The sequence below is a fragment of the Bombina bombina genome, chromosome 7 (genome assembly GCF_027579735.1).
Source record: "Bombina bombina isolate aBomBom1 chromosome 7, aBomBom1.pri, whole genome shotgun sequence".
Taxonomy (NCBI): Eukaryota; Metazoa; Chordata; class Amphibia; order Anura; family Bombinatoridae; genus Bombina; species Bombina bombina.
Genome location: NC_069505.1, coordinates 32,427,807 through 32,449,195, shown reverse-complemented (window position 1 = coordinate 32,449,195; position 21,389 = coordinate 32,427,807). Strand labels below are relative to the sequence as shown.

Here is a 21,389-nt window from a genome sequence, read left to right as displayed (position 1 = left end):
AAACATTTATTGTGTGCAGACCTTTTTAATAACTGATATTAACTGAGCATAAATAAAAAATATGTAGCCCCCAATCAGCAAGCGCTATCCAGGGTGCTGGACCAAAAATGGGCTGGCTCCTTAGCTTAGATTCCTGCTTTTTTCAAATAAAGATAGCAAAAGAACAAAGAAAAAAATGATACTAGGAGTAAATTAGAAAGTTGCTTAAAATTGCTTATAGCTTGTTCATATTAAATATTATTTCTGTAGAAAATGTATTTCTATTAAATGGGATACAAACCTACTGAAAACAACACTCATGATTCAGAGTATAATTAAAAAAACAAACAAAACTATCACAAGCTAAACTATCCAGTTGATCTCTTTCTCTTGGTCTGTGTTGAAACTTAGATCCTATCCATGAGAACATAGTCTGAGGCTCAGGAGCGTGCACATGTCCTCAGCACTATATAGCAGCTGGGTTTGTGCCTTTTACTTATAGTGATCAAGACACGTGTACATTGCTGAGCATATATCTGTATACCCTCATTGAAAGGAGCAGGAGCACGCTTTGGAATGGAGGTGTCCATCCGTTAATGCAGAGGAAGATAGAATTTATGTGTAAGCATGTCAAGACATTGCAAGCGGATTTTATTATAAAAATAAATAAATAAAAAAAAAGTCAGAAGAAACAGACCTGTGTTGGGAAGGAGATTTATTTTCTATTTATGAGGTCTACAGAACTTCCTAAGAGAATTTCTTAAATATCCCCTTTTGTTTTCCCTCCGACCTCATATTCTTCTGAGATTTGTTGAGAAGATCAGTAATATTTCTTCATGGCTTTGAGAAGCGTAGATTTGTGGACAGTAATTCGGTTTGGTTGAGACATTGGTTCTCAAACCTTCTGAGAGCCTCAGGCAGAGTGCAGCATGCAGACATATGAGCAGAGAAGATCCGGTTCATGCACAGTGTTGAGAATTTGAGGCATTTAAGAACCTCTAAAATGTTTTATCGTTTGAACCACACAGTGCTTAACATTTCCACGTGCAAAGCTGTGATGACTTAGAGGAGAAACATAAAACTATTACAATGTTCCACCAGTAAAATTGTACCTTAACTCTGTGTTAGAACAGGGGCATTGTAGCAATACGACTCTTAACCAAACTCATATAAGCTCCAGAGGAACCAACTACTCTTGAAAGAGAAACATTTAGCCCTTTTAGAAATAAAACTCTCCAAAAACCCTGCAAAAAGTGAGATCCCATGACCGATTCCTTCCATGCTTTTTTTATTTTTTATAAAGCTCTCTTCAAAGAGAAGGATCTCACATAACATTCTAGTCTCTCAATTCCATCTTCTTGAGTATGTAATACTCATCACAGGCAGTGACGCAGATTATCCAAAGAGTAAATTAATATCCACATGTTGTAATTTAGCCGTTGACAGCCATACACGCCAACAGCATGATACAGAAGAAGCAACAGTAGATAATTGCAACAAGTATTGCAATACTGAGTCCAATGTACTGCACAATAAGTGTCCAAAAGGCAAAGAGGTACAGAGTGTGGTTGCACTGTCCTTGGTATGTTGTGTAGTGCGGAAACACCCAGGCACTTCCTTAAAAATAATAAAATAGGTTTTTGTTAAAAGTCATCACACTACACTGTATAATGATGTGAGTATCTATACACTGATAATGAGCACGCTGCACTGTATAATGATGTGAGTATCTATACACTGATAATGAGCACACTGCACTGTATAATGATGTGAGTATCTATACACTGATAATGAGCACACTGCACTGTATAATGATGTGAGTATCTATACACTGATAATGAGCACACTGCACTGTATAATGATGATGAGTATCTATACACTGATAATGAGCACACTGCACTGTATAATGATGATGAGTATCTATACACTGATAATGAGCACACTGCACTGTATAATGATGATGAGTATCTATACACTGATAATGAGCACACTGCACTGTATAATGATGATGAGTATCTATACACTGATAATGAGCACACTGTACTGTATAATGATATGAGTATCTATAAACTGATAATGAGCACACTGTACTGTATAATGATGATGAGTATCTATACACTGATAATGAGCACATTGCACTGTATAGTAATGTGAGTATCTATATACTGATAATGAGCACGCTGCACTGTATAATGATGTGAGTATCTATACACTAATAATGAGCACACTGCACTGTATAATTATGTAAGTATCTATACACTGATAATGAGCACACTGCACTGTATAATGATGTGAGTATCAATACACTGATAGTGAGCACACTGCACTGTATAATGATGTGAGTATCTATACACTAATAATGAGCACACTGCACTGTATAATTATGTAAGTATCTATACACTGATAATGAGCGCGCTGCACTATATGATGATGTGAGTATCTATACACTGATAATAAGCACACTACAATGTATCATGATGTATCTATACACTGATGAGCATGCTGCACTGTATAATGATGCGAGTATCTATACACTGATAATGAGCACGCTGCACTGTATAATGATGCGAGTATCTATACACAGATAATGAGCACACTGTAATGTATAATAATGTGAGTATCTATACACTGATAATGAGCACGCTGCACTATATAATGATGTGAGTATCTATACACTGATAGTGAGCACACTGCAATGTATAATGATGTGAGTATATATACACTGATAGTGAGCACACTGCACTGTATAATGATGTGAGTATCTATACACTGATAATGAGCATGCTGCACTGTATAATGATGTGAGTATCCATACACTGATAATGGGCACACTGCACTGTATAATGATGTGAGTATCCATACACTGATAATGGGCACACTGCACTGTATAATGATGTGAGTATCTATACACTGATAATGAGCACACTGCACTCTATAATGATGTGAATATCTATACACTGATAATGAGCACACTGCACTGTATGATACTAAGTATCTATACACTGATAATGAGCACACTTGCGCAGTATAATGATGTATCTATACACTGATAATGAGCATGCTGCACTGTATAATGATGTGAGTATCTATACACTGATAATGAGCACACTGCACTGTATAATGATGTGAGTATCTATACACTGATAATGAGCACAATGCACTGTATAATGATGTGAGTATCTATACACCGATAATGAGCACACTGTACTGTCTAATGATGTGAGTATCTATACACTGATAATGAGCACACTGTACTGTATAAATGATGTGAGTATCTATACACTCATAATGAACACGCTGCACTGTATAATGATGTGAGTATCTATACACTCATAATGAGCATGCTGCACTGTATAATGATGTGAGTATCTATACACTGATAATGAGCATGCTGCACTGTATAATGATGTGAGTATCTATAGACTGATAATAAGCACGCTGCACTGTATAATGATGTATCTATACACTGATAATGAGCACACTGCACTGTATAATGATGTGAGTATCTATACACTGATAATAAGCACGCTGCACTGTATAATGATGTATCTATACACTGATAATGAGCACACTGTACTGTATAATGATGTGAGTATCTATACACTGATAATGAGCACTGTATAATGGTGTGAGTATCTATACATTGATAATGATGTGAATATCTATACACTGATAATGAGCATATTACTGTATAATGATGTGAGTATCTCTATACACTGATAATGAACACACTGTACTGTATAATGATGTATCTATACACTGATAATGAGCATATTACTGTATAATGATGTGAGTATCTCTATACACTGATAATGAACACACTGTACTGTATAATGATGTATCTATACACTGATAATGAGCACACTGCACTGTATAATGATGTGAGTATCTATACACTGATAATGAGCACGCTGTACTGTATAATGATATGAGTATCTATACACTGATAATGAGCACACTGCACTGTATAATGATGTGAGTATCTGTGCACTGATAATGAGCATACTGCACTGTATAATGATGTAAGTATTTATACACTGATAATGAGCACACTGCACTGTATAATGATGTGAGTATCTATACACTGATAATGAGCATACTGCACTGTATAATGATGTAAGTATCTATACACTGATAATGAGCACACTGCACTGTATAATGATGTGAGTATCTATACACTGATAATGAGCATACTGCACTGTATAATGATGTAAGTATCTATACACTGATAATGAGCACACTGTACTTTATAATGATGTAAGTATCTATACACTGATAATGAGCACACTGCACTGTATAATGATGTGAGTATCTATACATTGATAATGATGTGAATATCTATACACTGATAATGAGCACACTGTACTGTATAATGATGTGAGTATCTATACACTGATAATGAGCACACTGTACTGTATAATGATGTGAGTATCTATACACTGATAATGAGCACACTGTACTGTATAATGATGTGAGTAACTATACACTGATAATGAGCACACTGCACTGTATAATGATGTGAGTATCTATACACTGATAATGAGCACACTGCACTGTATAATGATGTGAGTATCTATACACTGATAATGAGCACACTGCACTGTATAATGATGTAATTATCTATACACTGATAATGAGCACGCTGTACTTTATAATGAAAAGAGAATCTATACACTGATAATGAGCACACTACACTGTATAATGATGTGAGTATCTATACACTGATAATGAGCACACTACACTGTATAATGATGTGAGCATCTATACACTGATAATGAGCACGCTGCACTGTATAATGATATGAGTATCTATACACTGATAATGAGCATGCTGCACTGTATAATGATGTGAGTATCTATACACTGATAATGAGCACACTGTACTATATAATGATGTGAGTATCTATACACTGATAATGAGCACACTGCTCTGTATAATGATGTGAATATCTATACACTGATAATGAGCACACTGCACTGTATAATGTTGTGAGTATCTATACACTGATAATGAGCACACTGTACTGTATAATGATGTGAGTATCTATACACTGATAATGAGCACACTGTACTGTATAATGATGTGAGTATCTATACACTGATAATGAGCACACTGCACTGTATAATGATGTGAGTATCTATACACTGATAATGAGCACGCTGCACTGTATAATGTTGTGAGTATCTATACACAGATAATGAGCACACTGCACTGTATAATGATGTGAGTATCTATACACTGATAATGAGTACACTGCACTGTATAATGATGTGAGTATCTATACACTGATAATGAGCACACTGCACTGTATAATGATGTGAGTATCTATACACTGATAATGAGCACGCTGCACTGTATAATGATGTCAGTATCTATACACTGAGAATGAGCACACTGCACTGTATAATGTGAGTATCTGTGCACTGATAATGATTACGCTGCACTGTATAATGATGTGAGTATCTATACACTGATAATGAGCATGCTGCACTGTATAATGATGTGAGTATCTATACACTGATAATGAGCATGCTGCACTGTATAATGATGTGAGTATCTATATACTGATAATGAGCACACTGCACTGTATAATGATGTGAGTATCTGTGCACTGATAATGATTACGCTGCACTGTATAATGATGTGAGTATCTATACACTGATAATGAGCATGCTGCACTGTATAATGATGTGAGTATCTATACACTTATAATGAGCACACTGCACTGTATAATGATGTGAGTATCTATACACTGATAATGAGCATGCTGTACTGTATAATGATGTGAGTATCTATATACTGATAATGAGCACACTGTACTGTATAATGATGTGAGTATCTATACACTGATAATGAGCATGCTGCACTGTATAATGATGTGAGTATCTATATACTGATAATGAGCACACTGCACTGTATAATGATGTGAGTATCTATACACTGATAATGAGCATGCTGTACTGTATAATGATGTGAGTATCTATATACTGATAATGAGCACACTGTACTGTATAATGATGTGAGTATCTATACACTGATAATGAGCACACTGCACTGTATAATGATGTGAGTATCTATACACTGATAATGAGCATGCTGTACTGTATAATGATGTGAGTATCTATATACTGATAATGAGCACACTGTACTGTATAATGATGTGAGTATCTATACACTGATAATGAGCACACTGCACTGTATAATGATGTGAGTATCTATACACTGATAATGAGCATGCTGTACTGTATAATGATGTGAGTATCTATATACTGATAATGAGCACACTGTACTGTATAATGATGTGAGTATCTATACACTGATAATGAGCATGCTGTACTGTATAATGATGTGAGTATCTATATACTGATAATGAGCACACAGCACTGTATAATGATGTGAGTAGCTATATACTGATAATGAGCATGCTGCACTGTATAATGATGTGAGTATCTATACACAGATAATGAGCACACTGCACTGTATAATGATGTGAGTATCTATACACTGATAATGAGCACACTGTACTGTATAATGATGTGAGTATCTATACACTGATAATGAGCACTCTGCACTGTATAATAACGTGAGTATCTATACACTGATAATGAGCACACTGTACTGTATAATGATGTGAGTATCTATACACTGATAATGAGCACACTGTACTGTATAATGATGTGAGTATCTATACACTGATAATGAGCACAGTGTACTGTATAATGATGTAAGTATCTATACACTGATAATGAGCACACTGTACTGTATAATGATGTGAGTATCTATACACTGATAATGAGCACAGTGTACTGTATAATGATGTAAGTATCTATATACTGATAATGAGCACGCTGCACTGTATTATGATGTAAGTATCTATATACTGATAATGAGCACACTGTACTGTATAATGATGTGAGTATCTATACACTGATAATGAGCACGCTGCACTGTATAATGATGTGAGTATCTATACACTGATAATGAGCACACTGTACTGTATAATGATGTGAGTATCTATACACTGATAATGAGCATGCTGCACTGTATAATGATGTGAGTATCTATACACTGATAATGAGCATGCTGCACTGTATAATGATGTGAGTATCTATACACTGATAATGAGCACACTGTACTGTATAATGATGTGAGTATCTATACACTGATAATGAGCACACTGCACTGTATAATGATGTGAGTATCTATACACTGATAATGAGCACACTGCACTGTATAATGATGTGAGTATCTACTCACTGATAATGAGCACGCTGCACTGTATAATGATGTGAGTGTCTATACACTAATAATGAGCACGCTGCACTGTATAATAATGTGAGTATCTATACACTGATAATGAGCACACTGTACTGTATAATAATAAGTATCTATACACTGACAATGAGCACAATGCGCTGTATAATGATGTGAGTATCTATACACTGATAATGAGCACACTGCACTGTATAATGATGTGAGTATCTATACACTGATAATGAGCACACTGTACTGTATAATGATGTGAGTATCTATACACTGATAATGAGCACACAGTACTGTATAATGATGTGAGTATCTATACACTGATAATGAGCATGCTGCACTGTATAATGATGTGAGTATCTATACAATGATAATGAGCACACTGTACTGTATAATGATGTGAGTATCTATACACTGATAATGAGCACACCGCACTGTATAATGATGTGAGTATCTATACACTGATAATGAGCACACTGCACTGTATAATAATGATGTGAGTATCTATACACTGATAATGAGCACACTGCACTGTATAATGATGTGAGTATCTATACACTGATAATGAGCACACAGTACTGTATAATGATGTGAGTATCTATACACTGATAATGAGCACACTGCACTGTATAATGATGTGAGTATCTATACACTGATAATGAGCACACCGCACTGTATAATGATGTACTTGTGTATGTGTTCAGTATTAATAATGTAACAGTATACAGTATTGTTTTACCTATTATTAACCAACAAAACCAGAACGTAGTCAACATGCCAAGTATGAGGAAGAACAAGATGAAGCTGTCACTCGCTAACAGTATTAGGAATGTGATGGCGAACAACAGGAAGATGACTCCTTGTACAACCACAAACACTGGAATGTGTTTGTCTATGGGACAATCAGACAAGTACAGAGCACCTGTGAAGAAGAAAAAGAGAGGTTATGATTTTATACTGGCGTTGATAGCTTGTGTGTCTGCTGTGCAAGAGGGACTCACTTACCCACACAGGTGAAAGCTATGCCAATAATGCACAGGACAGCAAATGCTAAGGCCACACCAACTGAAAGAGACGATTATTGTTATTCTTTCATTCTCAGAGTGTCTGCACATGTGATGGTCGTGGGACAGACTCCCGCCTCTGTTGTGTCACAGGGTGTCTGCACGTGAGATGGTGGTGGGACAGACTCCCGTCTGTTGTGTCAGGGGGTGTCTGCATGTAAAATGGTGATGGGACCGACTCCCGTCTCTTTTGTGTCACACAATAATTAAAATAATAAAAGAACAATATACACTGATGGTTGTTCATGGATCCATGTTACAAATGATTCAAATTACAGTGTTGGATAAAATACAATACAATATAATGATAAAAACAATTATATATACTGGTAGAATCAATATGGCTGATGATATAGCCTTATAGGCTGAGTGTCTGTTAAGTGGTTAGCACCTTGGTTGAGTCCAGTAAGTGTAAGATGCTCCTGGTAAGTAGTATAGGGTTAATTGTAATCCAAAATGTGCAGAGAAAAAATGACGAGGTTTGAGTGTGATCAGTGTCCAGTACAACAATATAGAAGATTAGAAAAAATGAAAAAATGCAAAAAATAGTGAAAATATGTGTTCACTCTATGTGATGAAAAAAATGATGAGATCCCTCCAAAAGATGTGTTATAATAAAAAAAGATAAAAAATAGTGTCAATTATAAAATCCAAAGTGATATTGGTGATATCAGTGGTTCAGTGTTGATACGATGTTTGACAATGAAAATAAGTTTATGCAAAAAATCCTGAAAAAAAGAAAACAAACAATACTCTAATATATGCAATCTGTTCAATAGATATATCAGTATTATGCTTACTCAGATCTGTCGACGCGTTTCGGCCATATACCTCTGGCCTTTATCAAGACTAATAAAATGAGTAAGCTCACAGAATTTATAAGAGTTATGGCTAATGTTTTGGCGCCAAACACAAATAGGCCACGCCCCCTTCCTGTTTGGTAGCATTGTGGGTATGGGCAAAAAGATTTGTTTTGCTTATGTTATTGAATAATTCAATATTAGTGTTTGGCGCCAAAACATTAGCCATAACTCTTATAAATTCTGTGAGCTTACTCATTTTATTAGTCTTGATAAAGGCCAGAGGTATATGGCCGAAACGCGTTGACAGATCTGAGTAAGCATAATACTGATATATCTATTGAACAGATTGCATATATTAGAGCATTGTTTGTTTTCTTTTTTTCAGGATTTTTTGCATAAACTTATTTTCATTGTCAAACATCGTATCAACACTGAACCCCTGATATCACCAACATCACTTTGGATTTTATAATTGACACTATTTTTTATCTTTTTTTATTATAACACATTTTTTGGAGGGATCTCATCATTTTTTTTTCATCACATAGAGTGAACACATATTTTCACTATTTTTTGTATTTTTTGCATTTTTTCTAATCTTCTATATTGTTGTACTGGACACTGATCACACTCAAACCTCGTCATTTTTTCTCTGCACATTTTGGATTACAATTAACCCTATACTACTTACCAGGAGCATCTTACACTTACTGGACTCAACCAAGGTGCTAACCACTTAACAGACACTCAGCCTATAAGGCTATATCATCAGCCATATTGATTCTACCAGTATATATAATTGTTTTTATCATTATATTGTATTGTATTTTATCCAACACTGTAATTTGCTATCATTTGTAACATGGATCCATGAACAACCATCAGTGTATATTGTTCTTTTATTATTTTAATTATTGTGTGGAATAAATAATTTTTAATTTCATATTCTACCAGCTTATCTTAGCCTATTTTGGCGTTCCCTTCCCTATCCTCAGCCTTCTTTTGGCGCTCACCTCTACCTTGCATATATCTTTACACATTGGGCACGCTAGGGTACCCATCGAAGAGAGCTAGAGGCATCCCCCTTCCCCTGTTTTTTTTTGCGCAGGTTATACACCTTCCGTCTCTTTTGTGTCACAGGGTGTCACTATGTGATATTTGTGGGACAGACTCCCGTGTCTTTTGTGTCAGCATGTAAAATGCTGTTGGGACAGACTCCTGTCTCTGTTGTGTCACAGGATTTCTGCACGTGAGATGGTGGTGGGACAGACTTCTGTCTCTGTTGTGTCATAGGGTGTCTGCATGTGAGAAGACGGTGGGAAAGACTCCTGTCTCTGTTGTGTCACAGGGTGTCTGCATGTAAAATGGTGGTGGGATAGACTCCCATCTCTGTTGGGTCACGGGGTGTCTACACATGTGATGGTGGTGGAACAGACTCCCGTCTCTGTTGTGTCACAGGGTGTCTGCACGTGGTATGGGGGTGGGACAGATGTATCCTTTGTATCATGGTGTTTAAGTATGTAAGACATGATTAAAAAAAAAAAAAAAAGGAGAAGTATTTTCTCTATCTATGTGATGTGGGAATTAGCTGATATCTCGCTCTACGGTTTGTGTCACAGTGTCAGTCTATGTGATGTAGGAATTAGCTGATATCTCCCTACGGTTTGTGTCACAGTGTCAGTCTATGTGATGTGGGAATTAGCTGATATCTCCCTACGGTTTGTGTCACAGTGTCAGTCTATGTGATGTGGGAATTAGCTGATATCTCCCTACGGTTTGTGTCACAGTGTCAGTCTATGTGATGTGGGAATTAGCTGATATCTCGCTCTACGGTTTGTGTCACAGTGTCAGTCTATGTGATGTAGGAATTAGCCGATATCTCCCTACGGTTTGTGTCACAGTGTCAGTCTATGTGATGTGGGAATTAGCTGATATCTCCCTACGGTTTGTGTCACAGTGTCAGTCTATGTGATGTAGGAATTAGCTGATATCTCCCTACGGTTTGTGTCACAGTGTCAGTCTATGTGATGTGGGAATTAGCGGATATCTCCCTACGGTTTGTGTCACAGTGTCAGTCTATGTGATGTGGGAATTAGCTGATATCTCGCTCTACGGTTTGTGTCACAGTGTCAGTCTATGTGATGTGGGAATTAGCTGATATCTCGCTCTACGGTTTGTGTCACAGTGTCAGTCTATGTGATGTAGGAATTAGCCGATATCTCGCTCTACGAGATGTCAGTCTATGTGAAATAGGAATTAGCTCGCTCTACAGTGTCAGTCTATGTGAAATAGGAATTAGCTGATATCTCCCTACGGTTTGTGTCACAGTGTCAGTCTATGTGAAGTAGGAATTAGCTGATATCTCCCTACGGTTTGTGTCACAATGTCAGTCTATGTGAAGTAGGAATTAGCTGATATCTCCCTACGGTTTGTGTCACAGTGTCAGTCTATGTGATGTAGGAATTAGCTGATATCTCCCTACGGTTTGTGTCACAGTGTCAGTCTATGTGATATAGGAATTAGCCGATATCTCCCTACGGTTTGTGTCACAGTGTCAGTCTATGTGATGTAGGAATTAGCAGATATCTCGCTCTACGGTTTGTGTCACAGTGTCAGTCTATGTGAAATAGGAATTAGCTGATATCTCCCTACGGTTTGTGTCACAGTGTCAGTCTATGTGATGTAGGAATTAGCGGATATCTCCCTACGGTTTGTGTCACAATGTCAGTCTATGTGAAGTAGGAATTAGCTGATATCTCCCTACGGTTTGTGTCACAGTGTCAGTCTATGTGATGTAGGAATTAGCTGATATCTCCCTACGGTTTGTGTCACAATGTCAGTCTATGTGAAGTAGGAATTAGCCGATATCTCGCTCTACGGTTTGTGTCACAGTGTCAGTCTATGTGATGTAGGAATTAGCCGATATCTCGCTCTACGGTTTGTGTCACAGTGTCAGTCTATGTGAAATAGGAATTAGCTGATATCTCCCTACGGTTTGTGTCACAGTGTCAGTCTATGTGATGTAGGAATTAGCTGATATCTCCCTACGGTTTGTGTCACAATGTCAGTCTATGTGAAGTAGGAATTAGCTGATATCTCCCTACGGTTTGTGTCACAGTGTCAGTCTATGTGATGTAGGAATTAGCTAATATCTCCCTACGGTTTGTGTCACAATGTCAGTCTATGTGATGTAGGAATTAGCTGATATCTCCCTACGGTTTGTGTCACAGTGTCAGTCTATGTGATTTAGGAATTAGCCGATATCTTGCTCTACGGTTTGTGTCACAGTGTCAGTCTATGGGATGTAGGAATTAGCCGATATCTTGCTCTACTTTTTGTGTCACAGTGTCAGTCTATGTGATGTAGGAATTAGCTGATATCTCGCTCTACAGTTTGTGTCACAGTGTCAGTCTATGTGAAGTTGGAATTAGCTGATATCTCCCTATGGTTTGTGTCACAGTGTCAGTCTATGTGAAGTAGGAATTACCCAATATCTCCCTACGGTTTGTGTCACAGTGTCAGTCTATGTGAAGTTGGAATTAGCTGATATCTCCCTACGGTTTGTGTCAGTCTGTGTGATGTGGCATAAAGCTCATAGATCTCTACTGTTTATCCTCTGTGTAGATGATTGATCACATTAACAATAACTCAAACATTGCAATAAAATCTACTTACCAGTGAAAAGATCAGGCTTCTGACATATTTTTTCCTGTATAAAAATCAAAACAGTTTGTTTAAAGTTACCATTAGGGCTGTACAGAGACATTGTATAAATACAGAGTTAGCTTTTCTTGTGTTACCCCTGCCATGGCTGCTTGATAGATAAAGTCCTCTTGGTAACAAGGGTGGGTAGTGGGCTTTAGATTTGAATTGTATCAACCTATGCACACCAGGGGGGAGAAAATAAGAGAGAGAGAGAGAGAGAGAGAGAGAGAACAGGTTAGTTAGACAAATTAAACCTCCACAAAATAAATGTTGTAAGATGAAAGAGAAGGAAGAGGGGGAATCTGAGGTGTTTGTAGTGGTAGACGTGAAATGGAAGAAGCGAGAAGATGTGTTAGTAAATATACAAATATCCAACCAGGTGCACCCAGACACCCACCTACCTTCACCCTAGCTCTATCCATCTCTTCCCCATCTAGGTCTCAGCTATGGTTATACCTTTGTCCCTTTTGTTTTGTGTATTCCCCAACTCTTTATCGTCATCACTTTGTGCCTCTCTTGTTCTCTCTCCCCTCTACTCCCTGGTGTCTCAATGGTTCTTTTTTCCTTCTGTTCCTCCTTCATATTTCCTATCATCTATCACTGTCCTCTCCTGCCCTTTTCATTGCCCCACCTATCTATTTTCCTCTCAGTCCTGCCTCACCCTTGCCTACCACTGTCCAACTCAGCAGCTTAAGAGGCTTGCTAAGTCACCCCAATAGCTATTGTACACCCCATATCCTCAAAGGTATCAGTAGTCATACATTTGCAATTGTGTCACATTTATTTACAAGGCTTTTGCTCTACCCAAGTAGACGTTTAAAGAAAAGTTAATGTTAGAAATTGATGACCCTCACCAGTAGCATCTGACACATTTCTTCCATAGCTAAATTACACCCCCATATATTAATGTGTAGAACCCACCTGTTCTGTTAATGTCACTACATGTGATGAGGCCCTCACTCTTCCTGCTTCTCTGTCACAAGTTTTCCCACCTTCTGGTCTCTCTCCCTCTCACTCTTTCCATAACCCTTTATCCTTCTCCCTCTAATTGTCTCCTCCCTATACCCCTCCCTACCTCTATCCAGTAACTCTCTGTCGCCCACTCTCTCCTGGTCCCCCTCATCCTCCTTATTGCATTCCTTGGTACACTTCCCCATCTCATGTCTCTCTAAATACTTCACCTCGCATTTCCCTCTTTCGCCGTCTCCTGTGCCCCTCTCTCTCCCCCTCTCTCCCTGTCTCCTGTGCCCCTCTCTCTCTCCCTGTCTCCTGTGTCCCTCTCTCTCTCTCTCCCTCTCTCCTGTGCCCTCTCTCTCTCTCTCTCCCTCTCTCCTGTGCCCTCTCTCTCTCCCTCTCTCCTGTGCCCTCTCTCTCTCCTGTGCCCTCTCTCTCTCCCTCTCTCCTGTGCCCTCTCTCTCTCCCTCTCTCTCCTGTGCCCCCTCTCTCTCCCTCTCTCCTGTGCCCTCTCTCTCTCCCTCTCTCTCCTGTGCCCCCTCTCTCTCCTGTGCCCCCCTCTCTCTCCTGTGCCCCCCTCTCTCTCCTGTGCCCCCCTCTCTCTCCTGTGCCCCCCTCTCTCTCTCTCCTGTGCCCCCCTCTCTCTCTCTCCTGTGCCCCCCTCTCTCTCTCTCCTGTGCCCCCCTCTCTCTCTCTCCTGTGCCCCCCTCTCTCTCTCTCCTGTGCCCCCCTCTCTCTCTCTCCTGTGCCCCCCTCTCTCTCTCTCTCCTGTGCCCCCCCCTCTCTCTCTCTCCTGTGCCCCCCCCCTCTCTCTCTCCTGTGCCCCCCCCCCCCCTCTCTCTCTCTCTCCTGTGCCCCCCTCTCTCTCTCCTGTGCCCCCCTCTCTCTCTCTCCTGTGCCCCCCTCTCTCTCTCCTGTGCCCCCCTCTCTCTCTCCTGTGCCCCCCTCTCTCTCTCTCCTGTGCCCCCTCTCTCTCTCTCTCTCTCTCTCCTGTGCCCCCCTCTCTCTCTCTCTCTCTCTCTCTCCTGTGCCCCCCTCTCTCTCTCTCTCTCCTGTGCCCCCCTCTCTCTCTCTCTCCTGTGCCCCCCTCTCTCTCTCTCTCCTGTGCCCCCCTCTCTCTCTCTCTCCTGTGCCCCCCTCTCTCTCTCTCCTGTGCCCCCCTCTCTCTCTCTCTCCTGTGCCCCCCCTCTCTCTCTCTCTCTCTCCTGTGCCCCCCCTCTCTCTCTCCTGTGCCCCCCCCTCTCTCTCTCCTGTGCCCCCCCCTCTCTCTCTCCTGTGCCCCCCCCCTCTCTCTCTCTCCCCTGTGCCCCCCTCTCTCTCTCTCTCCCCTGTGCCCCCCTCTCTCTCTCTCTCCCCTGTGCCCCCCTCTCTCTCTCCTGTGCCCCCCTCTCTCTCTCCTGTGCCCCCCCTCTCTCTCTACTGTGCCCCTCTCTTTCTCTCTCTCTCCTGTGCCCCTCTCTTTCTCTCTCTCCTGTGCCTCTCTCTCCTGTGCCCCTCTCTCTCTCTCCTGTGCCCCTCTCTTTCTCTCTCTCCTGTGCCTCTCTCTCCTGTGTCCCTCTCTCTCTCTCCTGTGCCCCTGTCTCTCTCACCGTCTCCTTTGCCCCTCTCTCTCACCGTCTTGTTTGCCCCTCTCTCTCACCGTCTCCTTTGCCCCTCTTTCTCACTCTCTCCTGTGCCCTCTCTCTCTCTCCTGTGCCCTCTCTCTCTCCTGTGCCCCCTCTCTCTCCTGTGCCCCTCTCTTTCTCTCTCTCCTGTGCCCCTCTCTTTCTCTCTCTCCTGTGCCCCTCTCTTTCTCTCTCTCCTGTGCCCCTCTCTTTCTCTCTCTCCTGTGCCCCTCTCTTTCTCTCTCTCTCTCCTGTGCCCCTCTCTTTCTCTCTCTCTCTCCTGTGCCCCTCTTTCTCTCTCTCTCTCCTGTGCCCCTCTTTCTCTCTCTCTCTCTCTCCTGTGCCCCTCTTTCTCTCTCTCCTGTGCCCCTCTTTCTCTCTCTCTTTCTACTCTGTGCCCCTCTCTCTCTCACCATCTCCTTTGCCCCTCTCTCTCTCACTGTCTACATTGCCCCTCTCTCTCTCACTGTCTACATTGCCCCTCTTTCTCACTGTCTACATTGCCCCTTTTTCTCACTGTCTCATTTGCCCCTCTTTCTCACTGTCTCTCCTGTGCCCCTCTCTCACTCCCTCTCTCTTGTGCCCTCTCCCTCTCTCTTGTGCCCTGTCCCTCTCTCTCTCCTGTGCCCTCTCTCTCTCTCTCCTGTGCCCTCTCTCTCTCCCGTGCCCTCTCTCTCTCCCGTGCCCTCTCTCTCTCCCCGTGCCCTCTCTCTCTCCCGTGCCCTCTCTCTCTCCCGTGCCCTCTCTCTCTCCCGTGCCCTCTCTCTCTCCCGTGCCCTCCCTCCCTCTCTCCCGTGCCCTCCCTCTCCTGTGCCCTCCCTCTCCTGTGCCCTCCCTCTCCTGTGCCCTCCCTCTCCTGTGCCCTCTCTCTCCTGTGCCCTCTCTCTCCTGTGCCCTCTCTCTCCTGTGCCCTCTCTCTCTCTCTCCTGTGCCCTCTCTCTCTCTCCTATGCCCTCTATGTCCCTTTCTCTCTCCTGTGCCCTCTCCCTCTCCTGTGCCCTCTCTCCTGTGCCCTCTCTCTCCCTCTCTCCTGTGCCCTCTCTCTCTCCCTCTCTCCTGTGCCCTCTCTCTCTCCCTCTCTCCTGTGCCCTCTCTCCTGTGCCCTCTCTCTCTCCCGTGCCCTCTCTCTCTCCCGTGCCCTCTCTCTCTCTCCCTCCTGTGGCCTCTCTCTCTCTCCTGTGCCCCTCTCTCTCTCCTGTGCCCCTCTCTCTCTCCTGTGCCCCTCTCTCTCTCCCTCCTGTGGCCTCTCTCTCTCTCCTGTGCCCCTCTCTCTCTCCTGTGCCCCTCTCTCTCTCCTGTGCCCCTCTCTCTCTCCTGTGCCCCCCTCTCTCTCCTGTGCCCCCCTCTCTCTCCTGTGCCCCCCTCTCTCTCCTGTGCCCCCCTCTCTCTCCTGTGCCCCCTCTCTCTCTCCTGTGCCCCCCTCTCTCTCCTGTGCCCCCTCTCTCTCTCTCTCTCTCTCTCTCTCTCCTGTGCCCTCTCTCTCCTGTGCCCTCTCTCTCCTGTGCCCTCTCTCTCCTGTGCCCTCTCTCTCTCTCCTGTGCCCCCCTCTCTCTCTCCTGTGCCCCCCTCTCTCTCTCTCTCCTGTGCCCCTCTCTCTCTCCTGTGTCCCCCTCTCTCTCTCTCCTGTGCCCCCCTCTCTCTCTCTCCTGTGCCCCCCTCTCTCTCTCTCCTGTGCCCCCCCTCTCTCTCTCTCCTGTGCCCCCCTCTCTCTCTCTCTCTCCTGTGCCCCTCTCTCTCTCTCTCCTGTGCCCCTCTCTCTCTCTCTCTCCTGTGCCCCCCTCTCTCTCTCCTGTGCCCCCCTCTCTCTCTCCTGTGCCCCCCTCTCTCTCTCCTGTGCCCCCCTCTCTCTCTCCTGTGCCCCCCTCTCTCTCTCCTGTGCCCCCCTCTCTCTCTCTCCTGTGCCCCCCTCTCTCTCTCTCCTGTGCCCCCCTCTCTCTCTCCTGTGCCCCCCTCTCTCTCTCTCTCCTGTGCCCCTCTCTTCTGTGCCCTCTCTCTCCCTCTCTCCTGTGCCCTCTCTCCCCCGTGCCCTCTCTCCCCCGTGCCCTCTCTCCCCCGTGCCCTCTCTCCCCCGTGCCCTCTCTCTCCCTCTCTCCTCTGCCCTCTCTCTCTCGTGCCCTCTCTCTCTCCCTGTCTCCTGTGCGACCCCTCTCTTTCTCTCTCTTGTGCCCCTCTCTCTCTCCTTTGCCCCCTCTCTCTCTCTCCTTTGCCCCCTCTCTCTCTCTCCTGTGCCCCCCTCTCTCTCTCTCCTGTGCCCCTCTCTCTCTCCTGTGCCCCTCTCTCTCTCCTGTGCCCCTCTCTCTCTCCTGTGCCCCTCTCTCTCTCTCTCTCTCTCTCTCTCTCTCTCCTGTATCCCCCTCTCTCTCTCTCCTGTGCCCCCCCTCTCTCTCTCTCTCCTGTGCCCCCCCCCCTCTCTCTCTCTCTCTCCTGTGCCCCTCTCTCTCTCTACTCTGTGCCCCTCTCTCTCTCTCACCGTCTCCTTTGCCCCTCTCTCTCTCTCTCACCGTCTCCTTTGCCCCTCTCTCTCTCTCTCTCACCGTCTCCTTTGCCCCTCTCTCACTCTCTCTCCTGTGCCCCTCTCTCACTCTCTCTCCTGTGCCCCTCTCTCACTCTCTCTCCTGTGCCCCTCTCTCACTCTCTCTCCTGTGCCCCTCTCTCACTCTCTCTCCTGTGCCCCTCTCTCACTCTCTCTCCTGTGCCCCTCTCTCACTCTCTCTCCTGTGCCCCTCTCTCAATCTCTCTCCTGTGCCCCTCTCTCACTCTCTCTCCTGTGCCCCTCTCTCAATCTCTCTCCTGTGCCCCTCTCTCAATCTCTCTCCTGTGCCCCTCTCTCAATCTCTCTCCTGTGCCCCTCTCTCAATCTCTCTCCTGTGCCCCTCTCTCACTCTCTCTCCTGTGCCCCTCTCTCACTCTCTGTCCTGTGCCCCTCTCTCACTCTCTCTCCTGTGCCCCTCTCTCACTCTCTCTCCTGTGCCCCTCTCTGCCCCCCCCCCCCTTTGCATGCAGCGGTCACAGTTGGAACCTGTAGCTGAGCTACAGAAGAGCGATATGTGTACAACTCCTGTGCCCTTTTCCAGCACTGTTCTCCCCTAATTCTCACGTTCCACCTCTCCCACCCCTGGAACTGAAGTATCTTTGGGCGCATTGAAACCTTTTCTTTCCTTAGCAACAGTAATGAACATATGAGATTTACAAGAAGACAGCTAAGCCTCCTGTATGACATTTACTTACCAGCTCCGCACATTTTCTATTATATATGTTGTACAGCATATCTCCAGCCTCATTTCTCTCTTCTCCTCTCTCCATCTTTAACGTCTCTTTGTGTAATGCACCCCTGTCCCCCTTATCTCTGCGTACAGCATATCTGTCTAGCTGTCTGTCCTCCCCCTGTTTTCTCTCTGTCTAGTGATATAGAAGCAGTTACAATAGAATCTACAGGTATCTGTGTCTGTCTGTTCCCCCTATATGCGTCTCACACAATACACATTCTCCCTGCTCTCCCCCCTGCTCTCAGTCTGTGTCTCTACATGTATTTGTGTGTCTCTGCTGCAGTAATAAACCAAACACAAAACACTTCTCTCTATTCCACCCTCTGTAGCCCTGGGCACTTTTTTACAATGCTCTGCAAACAGCAACCTGTAGGATTCATTCATCCAGCCTGCGTATTGTGAGGGTGGGCGCACAGTCACTTACCTTAAGTCTTACACACTCACACGCGCTTCTGGTGCCTCCTCGCACACCCTTCGCATTCCTCTGCTCACTTGCTCAATCCAAAATGTCTCAATATTTCCTGTGGAACTTTGTAAATATTAACCCTATGTTTTTAAACAGGGGTTTCCCATTGTAGCCAAAACCAATTTAAGGGTTTGAATAATTTTTAACCCATTACAATGCCCAGTTTGGGACTGAAAATTAGTCAAGTAGAATCATCAATCACTGCAATCAGGGCAGTATTTAACCCTTTATGCCCTGCCCTACAGAAATGAGAGGTTTTATAGCCTAACAACTTACAGTACAAAACGTTGTTGCTTAATATCATTGTACAGATAGGGGCCCCATCGTCTGCAACCTATTACTGCATTTATTTAACCCCTTATGCCCCCTTTAACCCTTTTATTGCTCGGAGTAGACCACAGGGTATGTAAATAAGGGCCCTATTTGTAAAAGTATGGCAGCCAGCAGGTTTGGGAGGGGGGGCATTATAGCCTCAGAGTACCACATTACGCACGTGGCACATGCTTGTGAATATATCAAACAATCTGATTGACTCACCTGGTCTAAACTACAGGATAAATTTGAGTCCTTTACTCTCTCATGCTATAGACTTTAACAGGCCAGATTGTAAAGTTATCTGAACTAGAGCACAGGTGAAATAATTAGCTGATTAGTTCACATGGTTATTTTTCCTGCTCTCAGCCAAGGTAATCCTGAAAATCTGGCCTGTTAGGGAGGCTTGAAAACCAGTGCTGTAGACCAAATGGTATTAGAGAGATTCCAGCTTCATCTAGAGGTCATGTACAGCCAAAAACCTGTACTGATCCTCAGGTATTGCTGTATCCTGAGAGCTGGAGATAGGAAACGTGAGGGACAGGAAGTCGGGCGGAGGCTGCAGTGAAAATAATTAGCAGGTATGTTTTAATATATAACCAAAAGGTGACTAATAACTATTAAAGGGACATTAAAATCATGTTTTTATATATGTGCAGTATATATCAGTAATTAAGTGCTGCATTACATAAGGTCTGCACACACAATAAATGTTTATATATGCACAGTATATATCAGTAATTAAGTGCTACATTACAAAAAGTCTGCACGCACAATAAATGTTTATATATACACAGTATATATCAGTAATTAAGTGCTACATTACATAAGGTCTGCACACACAATAAATGTTTATATATTCACAGTATATATCAGTAATTAAGTGCTGCATTACAAAAGGTCTGCACACACAATAAATATTTATATATTCACAGTATATATCAGTAATTAAGTGCTGCATTACAAAAGGTCTGCACACACAATAAATGTTTATATATGCACAGTATATATCAGTAATTAAGTGCAGCATTACATAAGGTCTGCACACACAATAAATGTTTATATATGCACTGTATATATCAGTAATTAAATGCCACATTACAAAAGGTCTGCACACACAATAAATATTTATATATACACAGTATATATCAGTAATTAAGTGCAGCATTACATAAGGTCTGCACACACAATAAATGTTTATATATGCACTGTATATATCAGTAATTATGCGCTGTATTACATAAGGTCTGCACACACAATAAATATTTATATATGCAATGTATAGATCAGTAATTAAGTGCCACATTCCAAAAGGTCTGCACAAACTATCTTCTGTCTGTGTCACCCTGTAGTAGGAGAGACAGATTCAAAGCTCCCTTCTCTCTGAGTCACCCTGCGGTGGGAGGGACAGACTCATAGCTCCCTTCTGTCTGTGTCACCCTGCGGTGGGAGGGGCAGACTCATAGCTCCCTTCTGTCTGTGTCACCCTGCGGTGGGAGGGACAGACTCATAGCTCCCTTCTGTCTGTGTCACCCTGCAGTGGGAGGGGTAGACTCATAGCTCCCTTCTGTCTGTGTCACCCTGCGGTGGGAGAGACAGATTCATAGCTCCCTTCTGTCTGTGTCACCCTGCGGTGGGAGGGGCAAACTCATAGCTCCCTTCTGTCTGTGTCACCCTGTGGTGGGAGGGACAGACTCATAGCTTCCTTCTGTCTGTGTCACCCTGCGGTGGGAGGGGCAAACTCATAGCTCCCTTCTGTCTGTGTCACCCTGCGTTGGGAGGGACAGACTTATGATTCCCTTCTGGCTGTGTCACCCTGCGGTGGGAGGGACAGACTCATTGCTCCCTTCTGGCTGTGCCACCCAGCAGTGAGAGGGGTAGACTCATAGCACCCTTCTGTCTGTGTCACCCTGCGGTGGGAGGGACAGACTCATAGCTCCCTTCTGGCTGTGTCACCCTGCAGTGAGTGGGAC

The 21,389-nt window shown here is 43.3% G+C and overlaps 1 protein-coding gene across 2 annotated transcripts; it reads right to left on the bottom strand.

Annotated features, from left to right (window-relative positions):
• Positions 1–677: 677 nt before the first annotated feature.
• On the bottom strand, positions 678–19,193 carry LOC128635730 (transmembrane protein 272). 2 transcript variants are annotated; one of them, XM_053688849.1, is made up of 6 exons: positions 19,063–19,193; positions 12,910–12,989; positions 12,785–12,818; positions 8,248–8,307; positions 7,982–8,164; positions 678–1,596 (listed from the first exon to the last, which is right to left on the bottom strand). In XM_053688849.1, the coding sequence occupies exons 2-6, from the start codon at positions 12,916–12,918 to the stop codon at positions 1,412–1,414; spliced, it is 471 nt and encodes a 156-aa protein (XP_053544824.1). In that variant the 5' UTR covers positions 12,919–12,989; positions 19,063–19,193; the 3' UTR covers positions 678–1,411. The 2 variants fall into 2 exon arrangements, with proteins under 2 accessions (XP_053544824.1, XP_053544823.1); XM_053688848.1 differs by lacking the exon at positions 19,063–19,193 and adding an exon at positions 18,601–19,041.
• Between the last annotated feature and the right edge of the window lie 2,196 nt (positions 19,194–21,389).